Source organism: Falco naumanni, chromosome Z, assembly GCF_017639655.2.
Source record: "Falco naumanni isolate bFalNau1 chromosome Z, bFalNau1.pat, whole genome shotgun sequence".
Taxonomy (NCBI): Eukaryota; Metazoa; Chordata; class Aves; order Falconiformes; family Falconidae; genus Falco; species Falco naumanni.
The window spans coordinates 21,105,013-21,119,981 of NC_054080.1; the positions used below are offsets into that span (position 1 = coordinate 21,105,013).

At 40.4% G+C, this 14,969-nt stretch overlaps 1 protein-coding gene across 2 annotated transcripts in view; it reads left to right on the forward strand.

The window, feature by feature from the left end:
- The window catches only part of SRFBP1 (serum response factor binding protein 1), an 83,167-nt gene extending 69,848 nt beyond the window's left edge, over positions 1 to 13,319 (forward strand). For both annotated transcript variants that reach the window (XM_040580203.1, XM_040580202.1), the window contains exons 5-8: positions 9,595 to 9,676; positions 10,596 to 11,337; positions 11,755 to 11,792; positions 12,527 to 13,319. In XM_040580203.1, coding sequence (XP_040436137.1) covers positions 9,595 to 9,676; positions 10,596 to 11,337; positions 11,755 to 11,792; positions 12,527 to 12,714 — 1,050 coding nt within the window. In that variant the 3' untranslated portion in view covers positions 12,715 to 13,319. The remainder of the gene's footprint in view (positions 1 to 9,594; positions 9,677 to 10,595; positions 11,338 to 11,754; positions 11,793 to 12,526) is intronic.
- The last annotated feature ends 1,650 nt before the right edge of the window (positions 13,320 to 14,969 follow it).

The following is a 14,969-nucleotide window of genomic DNA, read 5'->3' on the forward strand; positions in this document are numbered from 1 at the left end:
AAATATTGTAAGGATGTCTCAAGATTACATCCCTGAAAGTTCAGTAGAGTTTTGTCACCAAATTGATTTCACAAGGAGACTAGCAGATATCTCAATTCTTAAACTTCTCAGGTTCATCCAAGGCAGAATACTCTGAACTTCTTGGCCCATTAAAGAGTTTTATTAATATGGAGCTCATCCCTGTGTCTCGCCAATTTATTTGCTACCATGTGCTTCCACTCAGTCTTCAGAGATGCCTGTGATACACAGCTGGATCTGGGGAGCTCAGATGCATTCAGGTCATAGTGAACCCAGAGAATGCTGTTTCCTGCTCAGCTTGCAGCACTGCCTGAATTTGTTGGTCTATTTTGTGTTTCTGCTCTCTTTTCTATGACAAATAAGTACAAGTAACGCTTAACTCAGGATTCAGAGCTAGTAAATAGCTGCCTATCTTGAGTCTCTAGACCCTCATTCTAGATGGCCAGTTACAAGCAAATGATCTGTCAGCTTCAGTTTTCTGCAGAAGTCAGTTGTGGTTTTAGATCTGATATGTAGTGGTTTTCAAAACTAATTTATATATGACCTTTCCTCCAAATTTAATTATGTTCTCTGAAGCAGTCTATGTGAATTTTGTGGCTAAGACCTTTCTCTTTGTGTTGTTCACAGCTACTGCCTGTTATCTGAGATGCATTTTGTTTCTGTTCCCCTGAAAGTACATTTTTTGTTTCAGGCTTTCTGTTTCATCGTATTTGGCTTTCCAGTTTACTTTCTCAATATAATTGTCTTTTGTCTGATTTAGGCTGTGGTAGGGGAAGGTTGCTTGGTTTTTCTGTGGGATTTGTTGGGGTTTTGTAGTGGCATCTATTTTACTGTTCTGTGTGCTGGGCTTTTTTATTCAGTTTGGCAAGATGCATATATTTTATAGTGATACAGTGCCTCAACGGTTCAAATGTCAAAACATACAAAATGCATATATTTAATGCAAAGCTATATATTAAAAGCAAAAAACATGTAGCCTTTATATCGTTACATGTTATGTGTTTGCTTTTATGTTGCTGTAAGAACTGTACGTATTTTAGACTGGTTAGTTGTACTGGATATAAAATTCAGATTATGTAATCTTTTTATGTTACAGATATTTCTTAATACTACAATCTGAGGGGCACTCTTTTTACTACTGCTTTCCACTGGGAATTGTCTACATCATAGACAGATTTGTCCATAGCGTAAAGTAATGTTCAGCATGCTTCTAGGTTTTCTCAAAGGCCAGCAGAGGTTTCAGTGTTGGTAGTCACAGTGAGTTAGACCACCACAACTGAGTGGGGGAATTAGCACAGTGCTCGCTTTGTATCCTCATTCATAACCTTAAAAAGTTAACATTTTAACATTTTTTTCTTTAAAAATGTGTGTATTGTTTCTGTGGGATGCCAAAGTGAGAGGATTACAGACACATATTCTTACTAGCCCTGGAAGAAGTGAATAAGAGTTAGCAGCATTTGAGTTTACCCATAATCTTGCATTTCAGTTTACACCTAGAGTTGATCCTGTTCTCCATGAGGAGATAACTAAGAATCCATGCCTGCTTTATTCTGGAATTTTTTGCTCTGCCTTTGTTTTTTGAAACAATCATAGGAATTATTTTATGCATAAAGAGAAGAAGGAAAGTATTAGTAGAAGATTAAGTACATAATTTGTACTTGGGCAGGTCTGGGGTTTATGCCAAGCTCTGCTGTAGATCACTGTGGTAGTTTGGGATGAAACACTCCATTTCCCTTTGACTATTTCTCAACCTGAAAAATAAGCATTTACCTCACACTTGTATGGCTGGCTAAATTAGTTGTGACAGGTTAATCCAATGAAACTCTATTGGCTCTTTTGTACTGCAATTAAATGTGGTCTTCTAACACTTGTAAAGTGCTGCGCTTCTTAAAGGGCCTTTAAACTTTTTCAGATGCTTGGATGGTAGGTATTTTTTATCATGCATGCAGCAGAGAACAGCAAGAGATACGTTTTTGTTTGAATTTGTGGCCTATTTTGCAATTCTTATTTTAAAAGAAGAGGTGATAATGATAGAAACCAAGTCTATACTTCATACACTTTTTTTTTATAAAAGACAAGCCAAAATACATGTAGGAGTGAAGGGAAATCTAAGTGAAAAAAATTATGGGGGAAAGAGCAGCTTTGGTCCAGACATGCAATTTAAGTTAGGGCAGTGTAAGCACCTTGATAGGATTTAGAAGAATCTCATTCTTCTCCCTGACGCTGGATTGAAGAGTCTGCGGAAGTCAGTGATGAGTGCACAGTCAGTGCTTCTGCCATCAACACAATGTCAGCTAGATTCTCCAGACCTCTGTCTTCTGTTGTGTACAGTTCTGCAGATGGGCAACGGTTGTCCAGAGTACCCCATGTATGGGTCTTCAGCTTCCATAATGCTTCTGTATTGGGTTTGTGTGGAGGTTTTCGTAGCAGGGCTGCTACAGGTGTGGTTTCTGTGAGAAGCTGCTGGAATCTTTTCCCATGTCCAATAGAGCCAATGCCAGCCAGCTCCGAGACAGACCTACTGCTGGGCAAGGCTGAGCCCACCAGCAACAGTGATAGTGCCTCTGTGGTAAATAAGAAGGGGGGAAAAGTTACTGTGGAACAGCAACTGCAGCCGGAGAGGAGTGAGAATATGTGAGAGCAACCGCTCTGCAGACACCAAGGTCACTGAAGAAGGAGGGGCAGGGGGGGCTCAAGATGCTGGGCCAGAGATTCCCCCCAGCCCGTGGTGAGGCCCACAGTGAGGCAGGCTGTGCCCTCAGCCCGTGGAGGCCCACGGTGGGGCAGGTACCCACCTGCAGCCCGTGGAGGACCCCACACTGGAGCATGTGGATGTCCAAAGGAGGGTGTGACTCCATGGGAGGCCTGTGCTGCAGGAGTCTCATGGCAGGACATGTCGAGAAAAGAGTCCAGGCTGGAGCAGGTTTGCTGTAGGACTTGTGACCCTGCAGAGGGCCCATGCTGGGGCCATCTGTTCCTAAAGGACTGCACCCCATGGAGGGGACCCATGCTGGAGAAGGTCATGGAGAGCTGTCACCCATGGAAGGGACCCCACACTGGAGCAGGAGAAGAATGTGAGGAGTCCTCCCCCTGAGGAGGAGGGATCAGCCACAAACCCCATTCCCTGTCCACCTCTGCCACTCAGGGGGGAGGAGGTAGAGAAATCAGGAGTGAAGTTAAGCCCAGGAAGAAGGAAGGGGTGGTGGGAAGGAATTTCAAGATTTAGTTTTTATTTCTCAATACCGTACTCTGATTTGACTGATAGTAAGGTAATTTTTCCCCAGGTCAAGTCTGTTTTGCCCAAGATGCTAATTGTTGAGTGATCTCTGCCTGTCGTTGTCTCGACCCATGAGGGTTTTGTTGTATTTTCTCTCCCCTGTCCAGCAAAGGAGGAGGAGTGATGGAGCAGCTTTGGTGGGCACTTGGCCTCCAGCCAGGGTCAACACACCACAGCTTACAAGATAAATAAAGTAAATATCCAAATATTTTCATGGTTGAATTACCACAATAACAGAAAACAACCTAAATAAATATAAACTGTGGCAAGCATTGAAAAAAATAATAAGCAAGAAGCCAAGGGGGACTCCAGGTTTACTTGTGTATCCTGATGTTTTGTAAGAAATTGTCCTTTCCTTGTTGTTCTGTTACAAGACATTATCGTGCTGACATTTTTTGCAAAGCTTTTAGATTTGTTAGGACATACACTCTAGCTTCATTTGGAAATTTTTCATTAGACTACTTCGAAACTTGTATATAGTCCAATTAAAAAGTCTGTTTAAATTTGCATGATTTCCTGAGATCCATACAGAATTAATTGCCATAAGAACTTCTCATCTGCCTTGCTATTAAGCCTGTATAGCAACTTCTTTGTAACACTTATTCCCTCATTTTGATACTATGTGAAAAAATTGGGAAAGCTTGAGTAAAAACTGAGTAAAAGTTGATTATTAATCTGACAGGTTTGGGCGCTCCGTTTCCAGTGCAGAGTCTGAAGCACTGAGTGCGAATGTTTCTCTCCTTTGAACACTACGGGATTGCTATTTCAGTATTTAGGAGAACCCCCCTCTTTTAAACTTTTGCCACATATAACAGAGACCTGCTTACTGCAATCTCTAGTTGATCCGTCCTCCTATTACCAAGATGAGGCACAGTCAACAAACAATCTGTTGCTCTCAAGAGCTGAGAGACAGCAGTGCTGCCATGAGAGATACCATTAACCAATTCCCTCTCATACCACACTATTCACAATGTCTGATGGCCACAAATCACATCCTGTAAGTCTTACAGACAAAAAGGAAGAGGGAGAACTAACAGCATTTCACAGTCAGAAAGTAAATTTTCTCAAGGGTCTTATTCCAAAACCAGTATGAGGTCATGGGATGGACTTGGGTGGCAGCCATGGTTTGGCACCTTCAGCCACCCTGTGACTCCACATTAACCACATCTGCTATTATGAAGGACAGCTGTAACTAGTTAGAGCTCTGGGAAGAACGTGTGGATTAACAGGTTTTCTGTGTGGGTTTTTTTAAGTACAGAGACAGCTCTTCTCCTAAGCTGCTACAAAGGGTATTGAAATGACATCTTGTTTTGGCCCAGGATTGGGGTTGGTTTTTTTTTCTTTATGCTCTACCCTGGTTAGTATTACCTCTGCCATTTTTTTGCTTAAAATCAGGCTGTTGTTACACTCAACATTAAACTGCACTTCCATTTAGTTGAGGAACTGGAGTATGACATGCTACAGGGTTACTTTTCATGTCGTGGCTTTTGCCATGTACTGCATACTTGTCAGTGGGGTTTCTGAACTGTCTCCATTTGAATGTTGTTATTTTCAATAACTGAGATATGATTTAAAGGGACAGATGCAGGGCCACCAAGCATTACCAGTTTGGTCCTTTCACCCAGCTGAAATTCTGGTAGCAGTCTTTTTCTGTGAGACGTGTAACAAGGCAATCCCCTTCTGTACAGAAGTCAATGGAAGTATGACCTTTTTCTTTCCTGTTACTGATTACAATTATAGCAGAGAGGGTACCAACAAAAGTAGGCTTGAACAGGAAGAGAGATCAGAATGAAGCAATGGTTAGAAGTCACCATTTCACGTTCCTGAGTGAATCCCAGGTTTCTGCCCTGTAATTCTTCCTGAAGCACTACTGTCTCAAGTATGCTAACAAGGTATCCCTTTCAACTCCTGCAAGCCCATCTGCCCCAAGGTGCTGAGACACTCATTTTCTCATTCTCACTTACTTTATCACTTGAATTGTATGAAGCAGTTACTCCCCAGAGAACTTCAGCTTGACATTTCCATCGTGCTGCTTTTATGTTTGTTTGTTTTTGTTTTACCCAGTGCTGCCAGCTCTCAGAGCCATTCCGTACTTCTGACCCCTGTTCCAGTGCATCTCAAAACTTGCATTGTGAATCTGTTTTTATCTTAGGAAGTTTATAAGTCCATTCTCTTCCCAATCATTGCCACATTGTACAAAGTTTGTCTCCCTTAAGTGGGGCATACATGTATTTCCACATGTGTAAGTTATACAACTGTTGCTTTATTATGCTGTAACTGACAAGTTATGTTCTGAAGTTTGTGCATCTGTGTGCACATCTACCCCTCAGGATGAAGAATGCTTGTTTATGCAGTTTGGGTTTCTTTTCATTTTAAGAGATTTCAAACTGTAGAGATCAATGCAGTTAATTCAGTTAAATGTCCACATGGAATTTAATGAAACATTTCGGTGATGATAGATAGACGTCTTCAATACTATATAAAGAAATAATGCATGACTTACCAAGACAAGAATTGTGAGAAGACTGACTTTCAGGTGGTTCTGTATGTAGCTTACAACTTCTCACTGAAAAGTGTGACACTCTACACTGCCTAGTTGCTTTGTTCACTTTGCAGTGCCTCAGTTGCACATTGAATGAGGGAGAGTGTTCCTGTGGAAAGTACTAGGACATTCTTGTGTGACAAAATGAACAGTGCAAAATAATACAAGAAATAGCAGGAATATTTGAGAATAAACATGTCCAGTTCCAGTGTCTGCATAATTACAGATACTGGGGGCAAGGAGGAGGGGGAAAAGGTGTTCTTGCTGTAAATACAATTGACATTTTTCTATTACAATTTATTTTCTGCCAGGGTTTTATGTACTGGAAAATACTTCAGGAAAAATACATTGAGCATTGGATATGCCAAAAAAACCAAACAGAAAAGTAGGAATTTTTAAAGAACGTAAATGTCATATTGTATGTTTGTTGGCTACTGTCTATCACTGTAAGTAGTGTTTTTGATGTATTTTGCTATAAGGAGAAAACGTGGTTATTCCATATGGATTGGCATGTATGTGCTTAAACCTTTTCTATAAATACTTGAATTAAAGGACACCAGGTTTTGCACAGAAGCTGCTGCTGCTCTCTCAACTTCATGGTGTATTTTTTCAAAACCCACAGGAAGTAGCTGAGGGGAAAAGTGTATCAATTAAGTTCAGAAATAGATTTTCCAGCTATAGAAAAATATCTGAAGAAAATAGCATTTGAACTTCAGAAATGTGAGCTGTGAGCTTGCTATCCCAGGAATCTGGTGGCACACGGGGACCAAAATTCAGATTTCAAGTTCTCAGAGCTAGGCTAGCCTGAAAGTAAGCCAGTCAGTGGCCCTTGGAAATGGACCCACCTTTTGACCCATCTCCTCTGGTCAGTGTTCATAGTTTTGTAGACAGTCTACAGAGAAAACTTTTTTCCAGTTTTTCTTGACATAAAGAAAGAACATTGTAATAGCAGAGACTTGAGAAGAAAGGAAAGTACTAGAATTCCCAGATGCTCTGCACTTCAAACATGTAGTATGGATGGATATACCTGGAGTATATTTTGTAAGCTCTAGAACTATGAAAAAAAGAAATACGAACAGGATTTGCTTTGCATTGCCTGAGGAACAAGATTTACATTTTGCAAACCAATTAGTTTCTGCATTCAGAAGTACTGGCACTACTGTAGATGTAGTGTCTTCTGCTGTCTTTCCTTCAGGCCAAAGCACTGAAAGTGACTCTGCTGCACTAGTAGTTGGCATGAAGTGTCCATCTGTCTTTTTGCAATGAATACATAATTTTTTATATTAAGTGGCATAATTCTTCCGGAAGAAAATGTATATGCAAACAAGTAAGATTCCCCACTGAGCACTCTTAGGTCAAGCAAATCAGATTCTTTAAATATGCATGGCTGATGTGTTAGGTAGCATTTGTGTTGTAGGTGTAACCCCAGGCAGCAGCTAAGCACGCAGCAGCTGCTCACTCACCCACCCAGCAGGATGGGGATAGCACCAGAAGAGCAAAAGTGAGAAAAACTCATGGCTTGAGATAAAGTTCAATAACAGAATAAGGAATTTATTTACTACTTCCCATCACCAGGCAGATGTTTAGCCACATCCCAGAAAGCAGGGATTCATTTCACATAACAGTTACTCGGGAAGAAAAATGCCATAACCACTAACATCCTTCCTTTCCTTTTCCTTTCTTTGAGCTTTTCTTTGCTGAACATGACTTGGTATGAAATAGAATATCCTTTTGATCGATTTGGATCAGCTGCCACAGGTGTATTTCCTTCCCAACCTCTTGCCCATCCCCTGCCTACTTGTTTGGAGGGCAGAGTGAGAAACAGAAGGCCTTGATACTGTGCAAGCACTGCTCAGTAATAGCTAAAACATTGGTGTGTTACGAACTCTGAGGTGCTTTAGTCACAAATCCAAAGTATGGCACCATCTTGGCTGCTGTGGAGAAAGTTAACTCTGTCACAGGGCAGAGCCAGTGCAGTCTCCTCCCCTTGTTCTCTACCACTTACATACATGTGACTTGGGCTCCATCCGTTGCAGTGGTCTCTTGGGACAGGACAGGCAGTGTGTTAACATTGAGCTGTTGGCTGCCCAAAACAGCTCAGGTTGGGTCATGGGGCACTTGCCTGGTCCTTTACAAGGCTCATCGTCTGTTGGTTTGGGTGGCTTCTGCTGTAGTACTGCCTGTACCATATAGCTGAAATCACACATAGCAACAATTTAAACATACATCCATTACAGCACTGCTAGGAGGAAGGGAGGAAGGTCTTTCCCTCTCTTCAAAGAAAAAAGAAGACAAAGCTATCTTTGGAAGTCTTAGATACCTCTCATTTTGTTCTTCAAGCAGAGTGATGGCAAGAACCTGAAAATGGCATAGCTTTTACAAGTGTGTTGTATCTAGGACTTCTGATATATAAAAGAGGGAGTCAGAAGCAATTCCTACCTTTCTCCTTTTCCTTTGCATTAAAGCATGAATATCGTATTTGTTCTTTGAATCGGTCTGGAAGCTGCCTGGCAGAAAAGGGCCTGGGGGTGCTGGGTGACAGCCGGCTGGGCAGGAGCCAGCAGTGTGCCCAGGGGGCCCAGGCGGCCAGCAGCACCCTGGCCTGTGTCCCCAGCAGTGTGGCCAGCAGGACCAGGGCAGTGACCGTCCCCCTGCACTGGGCACTGCTGAGGCCGCCCCTCGAACCCTGTGTTCAGGTCTGGGCCCCTCTCTGCAAGGGGGACATTGAGGGGCTGCAGCGTGTCCAGAGACGGGCAGCGGGGCTGGGGAAGGGGCTGGGGCACAGGCCTGATGAGGAGCCGCTGAGGGGACTGGGGGTGTTTGGTCTGGAGAGAAGGTGGCTGAGGGGAGACCTTATCGCTCCCTGCAGCTGCCTGACAGGAGGCTGTAGTGAGGTGGGGTCGGTCTCTTCTGCCACATAACAGGCGACGGGACAAGACGAAATGGCCTCATGTTACACAGGGAAAGTTTATATTGAGTATTAGGAAAAATTTCTTCACTGAAAGGGTAGTCAAGCTTTGGAAGAGGCTGCCCAGGGAGGTGGTGAAATCATCCCTGGAGGTACTTAAAAAATACGTAGATGTGGTGCTTAGGGGCATGGTTTAGTGATGGACTTGGCAGTCCTGGGCTAGTGGTTGGACATGATGATTGTAACAGTCTTCCAACCTAAATGATTCTATGATTTTGTGCAGAGTTCCAGTATTCCACCACATCAAATTCATGGTCGTTTGTCTTTTAAGATCAAGTTTGATCTCTCAACCACATTTAATGTATATTCTTTCAATACCTGCTACGTAATTTTGCCTACTTCTGTGGCATCTGTACTGCATTTTTTGCAAGCTGCTGTACTCCTTGATGCAGAATGCCTTCTACCAATATGATGTTCTTTATTCAGGGGATTTATTAATTTGCTTTGTATGTATAAGAAATAGTGAATGTAAAATCAGTATGTTAGCTCTGAAGGATGTGTCTGGTATGCTTTTAAAATAAAAATCGTATTATCCCTATTAACTACCTAAGAAACAGCAGATTTACATGTCTGTTACATTTCTGTCCATGTTTGGCAGTCAAAATTTTCCTCATTTAAAATGACAGTAATACCGGAAGGGTAAGAAATATTCAGATATTATTAAGCTTTTCCTGGTGTTCATTTAGTAGTCCGGAATCACATTAGTATGCATTGTAGCATAACTGATACAGACCTGTGTAAGTATTCACCGTTCTATTGACTTCATGCCTTTGAATTTATTTTGTATAGCCAAATTGTACTGCAACTGAGCGAGCCATTGCAAGACTTGCAACACACCCCATCTTGAAATCCAGATTTGTTGAACTGAAAGGTATGTAATATTATATTAACTTGTTTATGACTTCAGTAGCTTACTGGTGTGTTATCTTGTTCCTGTACATTCCTGACATGAACAACCAGTATAAAAGAAGTAAAAAACTGGAAAAGCCTCTGTAGTTACCTTAACTAGGTGCAGTGAACAAAGTGTCACAACCTTGTAGTCATTTATATTGGTTGAAATGGGCTTATACATGATAGTATACTATATGACATTTAAGATACAGGTTGTAGGACAAACAGGGCTCATAAGGGGTATAATGGAGTATCTCTAAATGAAATAGAACTGAACTGGCAATGAGTACATAACAGGCAGATACAAAACTAAAGGGGAATTAAAACTGTGTTCCAAAGGCAGCTAAGAGGTTTTGCTCTGGAAACTGTCCCCAGAATTCTTTGGGAACCTTTCCTGGTTCTTTAGGTTATCCCTTGTTCTCTTTAAACTCAGTCTTTCCAACTGAAGTTGATGTTAAAAAAGGACAAGTCCTAAAAAGGGACAAGTCCCAGTAATAATGTCACAAAATTACATTGTTAATAACAGAGTATGTCAAATACTCATTTAATTGTATCTGAGCAATTTACTATTTGTTTGCAGTTTTCACACACAAAGTAATGCCCTAAATGAACATGATTATCAACTGCAGATTATTTGCTGAAAGAAAAGCAGTTAAATCCAAGTTTAATAGTGTATTCAATCAGTAATAATTTCAAGTTCTTTTCCTCACTTTTGTTGGTGCTGTACTCTTAAGGTATTTCTTGACCCTTGTGTTCAGTAAATGATTGATAGGGACGTTCAAAGTACATTTACTCAATACAACATATTTAACTTGCAAAGATATTTTATTATATTAAAATAACTTATGTAAACTCATGGGTATCTGCAACAAAAGGTTTTTCTTCTGCTCCTTGTATAGCTGCTGTAAAAGCTTTTAAGGATGCAAGAAAGAACCCAGACAAAGCCACTCCTTCAAAAAAGGCTAAGTCAGAAGAACAGCCTAAATCAGCACATTTCAATAAGAATTTGGATGACCAAGCTCTTAAACAAGCTCAAAACCAGCAAGGATGTGAACACAAAACAAAAATTAGTATGAAAATAGAAATTGACAGTGTGGGTGAAGAACTTTGTGAGAGTGAATCTGAGCAGAAAAATGTGAAAATGAAGACAGCATATGCTACAGAAGAATCTTCATTTCAGGCAGTAGAAATGCAAGCAGGCAGTCAGAGTAAAACAGGAAAGAAGCTCAACTTTCAAAAAAGGAAAGAAAATATGAGCATGAACAAATTCAGTGCCATAAAAGAAAAAAATAATGATGATAGTGACCAGGAACATCCTATTGAAGAGGAGTACTTTGATGATAGTACTGAAGAAAGGTTTTATAACCAGTCATCAGATTCTGACAGTGACAGCAGTGATGATTTCTTCATTGGCAAGGCAAAAAGAAAGAAAAAGATAGCAGCAGGTACTGATCCTTCTTCAGCAAAAGAAAAGGATAGCCTTCAGAAAAACATGCTGAAGAAAGGAAAGAACACAGCACCTGGGACAGTACAAGATTTAATCATGGAAAAAGGAAAGCCACATGCAAAACCAAGCAAGCTAGAATCAATGTTTTGCAGTTCTTTGTCTACCTCTGATCAGAAATCTCAAAACAGAAGAAGGTAAACCTTTTCTTGTTATGTTCTCCATTCCCTCTCTCCTTCCCAGTAATGGAAATTGTTGTGATTTTTAGTACTCTTTACCAAACAAGGAGAATTTCAGCTAATTACAGCTTAGAACACTTTCACATAAACTGCTCTGCAGTGTTGTTGGGCTTTCGTGACACGTATTTTTCATATTCGCATTAGCACTGACATATTCATAGGAGTTCTAAATAGACCTGCGTCCAAATTAAATCATGACTGAATACTTGTATTTTTACTTCTTGATTAACAAAGAGGAAACAATATATAAGGGTTTTGCACGTTATGGTAGAAAAGTCTTCGCATAAGTGTTTTGGTGATAACTATTCTTTACTCACAGGTGTCTGTTGTCTTACAAGTTTCTTGATAAATCTTAAATTATTTTTTTGTTTTTAGAAATTCTAAAGATCAGCCTCTAAAAAATGGAAGAACAGGTATGTATTACTTAATCTGATGAAGTTATAAGAGTAAAAACCTTCTTGAGATTTTTTTGCTTCTGCAGTCTAGTCATGATAGGCTAGTTTTCTGTTTCATTTCAGGTTTGTGGCACATATTTCAACATTTATTGTTAAAATGGTCCAATCATTGAGATTTCATTTTGATCTGCAGATATGGTTTGCTATTTCCTATTTTTTAATATTATAAATATTTGAAGTAGGGAAACGTAGGAAAGTGCTTTTCCATCTTTCTTCATGTTGAGCAGTTAGTGTTATGTGTGCACAGTTAAAGGTGTCAGCTTATGATATTTCACAAGTAGTTTATCTCATAATTAATACCTTTAACAGCTCCTTCAATATTTTATTCCATTTATTATATATGGTACCATTTTGGAATTCATTACATCAAGGATATCATTTCATGCATACAGAGTTACATTGTGTAATATCTTATTGGTTTATTATGAAGAAAAAAGCTGAGACTGCTGAGTATTTGTCTACACAAATTTTAGATGTGGTCAGTAGTAATAAACCTTACTATTTGCAGTCTACCAAGTGACAATTTATTGGACTGCAAGGTGAGGAAATCTTGCTGGGAACATTCAGACGAATGTGCTCCCTGTGGCTCATTAAGAAATTCTTGAAAACATCTGCAGTCTCAAAGTAGTTTTAGCATATTTTTATGAAGGTTCATGATGTAGTTAATATTATATTTTGTACTTCTTGCACAGCTCTTCTTAAAAAGGAACCACACCTCAAGAAGCAACCGTTTGCAAAAGCTACCAGTATTAAATGCGACAATAAGAAAGCATGTTCGGAGCAGCCTCTTCATCCGTCATGGGAAGCAAGCAGGCGGCGCCGGGAACAAATGTCTCAAATTACAGCATTCCAAGGGAAAAAGATTAAATTTGATGACTAGACTATGTATGAATTTTATTAAAAAAAAGGATTCTTGCAGGTTTGCATCCTGTGGTATTTTTTTACAAAGTAACAACTGCTGTTTAAACACTTCTGTCATACTGCCCTTACCCTTTGCAACCTATAAAATAGCAGCTGCTAGAACTTACCATCTATTAATAATTGAGATTGCTTCATTTATTCAGTGTCCTGTCTGTGTTAATGTATGGTCATATGGTGTTGGTTTATAACTCCCATTACATAGTGCCACCATTTACAAAATACATTCTAGCGTGAATGAATGTTTTTTAGGAACATCATTTGTGCCCTGTGGGATAGTACAGATTCTTTGGAGCTGGTTTTTTTGTTTGTTTTTTTTTTTTTGTGTAGACATGTTCTTTAAACTATATGAGGACTTCGATGTCAAAAGAGGGGAAAATACAAAATATTGAGGTGATAATCCTAGGACTATATTATCAAGTACCTCTCTGCCGAGCAAAAGTAAGAGATTCCTAAAACTGAGCAGACTTCACAAAATAATGAATGTATCGGGTAACTGGAAGAGCCAATCAGTATGCTGCATGATATGAAAGTTTCTGGAGAGCAATAAAGTAGTTGACTGTTGAATTATGATCTCTGTCCTGTGATTGCACTGCCCATTTCAAGAACTGAAAGACGGTCTTTCATGTTGTTCAGGTGGATATATCTGGGTGCTCCAACAAGTCTGTCTTGCACTGTCTGAAAGAATGCTGAAAAACTGAAAGGTCATTGTACACTAAGAAACATACGACTTTCAAGGGCCATTTTGAGTTTGGGCGTTCATTTGCTTGGGATGAGGTAAAATCTTCATTGTATTTTTCCTCAGGGGCTTTTTGTACTGTTACACTGAAACAGGTTCCAAACTTGTAATTAATCTTTGGCAGTGTTGTTTATTTAAATATATTTATCTTTCAGAATCTTGTATCTTTCATAATCAAATTAATTCAGAAACTTGGTAAATGACTGCAGTAGGTGTAGGATAATACACCGTGCAATTCATGTAGCATTTTGTAATGCCTAAGAATAGCCCTGCATCCAATCAAAAGTCTATGTAGCCTAATATCTTCAACAATAGTCAAGAAGGGATGGTTTAAGCATAGTGATAGAATTAGCACAGTGATATATCATCCAGCTTCCAACTCATTGAGCTTCCAGTTTTATAGCTCAGGGACATCTTGTGATATGTGCAGCTTATTGTGTTCAGTAATTGTTGATGGATTTCTTTTCTGCAGATAAATCCATGTAAACTTGTAGAATCTGTAATCCTTAACAATGTAGAAGTCATTCCTACGTATTACACTCTTCTGAAAAGCAGTACTTTTCTATGTCTCAGCAAAGAAAGCCAGCAGCCCCTTGGGGGTGCATTAGAAAGAGTGTTATGAGCAGGACAAGGGAGGTGATCCATGCACTGCACTGAGCACTGGTGAGGACGCATCTGAAGTGCTGGGTCCAATTCTGGGCCTCCCAGTACGAGAGGGATAAGGACAGACTGGAGTGAGTCCAGCAAAGGGTGACCAAGATGATTAGAGCTTGAAGCATGTGAGTAGAGACTGAGAGAGCTGGGACCGTTCAGAAGGAGAGAGGGTCGGGGGGGAGGTGGATCTTGTCAATGTGTATAAATACAGGGAGGGGAGGCAGGGCAGGGGGAGTGGGGGTTGGAGGCTGGGCAGGAGGAGTGTAAAGATCTAGCCATACTCTTCTCAGTTCTGTTGAGTGGCAGGGCAAAAGGCAATAGGCACAAACTGAAATACAAGAAATTCTGCTTAAACAAGAAAAACCTTTTACTGTGAGAGCGATGGAGCACTGGCGTAGGTGCTCAGAAAGGCTGTGGAGTCTCCATCCTTGGAGGTATTCAGAACCTGGCTAGACACTGTCCTGGGTAACCATCTCAAGGTGACCCTGCTTGGACAGTGGGTTTGAACTATATGATCTCCAGAGATCTCTTCCTACCTCATCTACTCCTTGTGATTGTTTATACTTGGGACCAAGCCAAGCAATGACTCCCTAACCATCAGCAGCTCCACAGGGGAGTTACTGGATGTGTCTAAAACATGTAGGTACTGTGTAAAACCTCAGTGTATTCCACCTGGGATAACATTAGAGTCAAATGGCAGGAACAACTTCAGGGTTTTTTATGTAGTGTAACTCGGTTGCTGGTATGCCCCCCACCCCCTCTTACAGACTCTGCATCCTAATATTTATAGCCCAGCTATTTCTGCCCATTCTCCCATCCTGTGT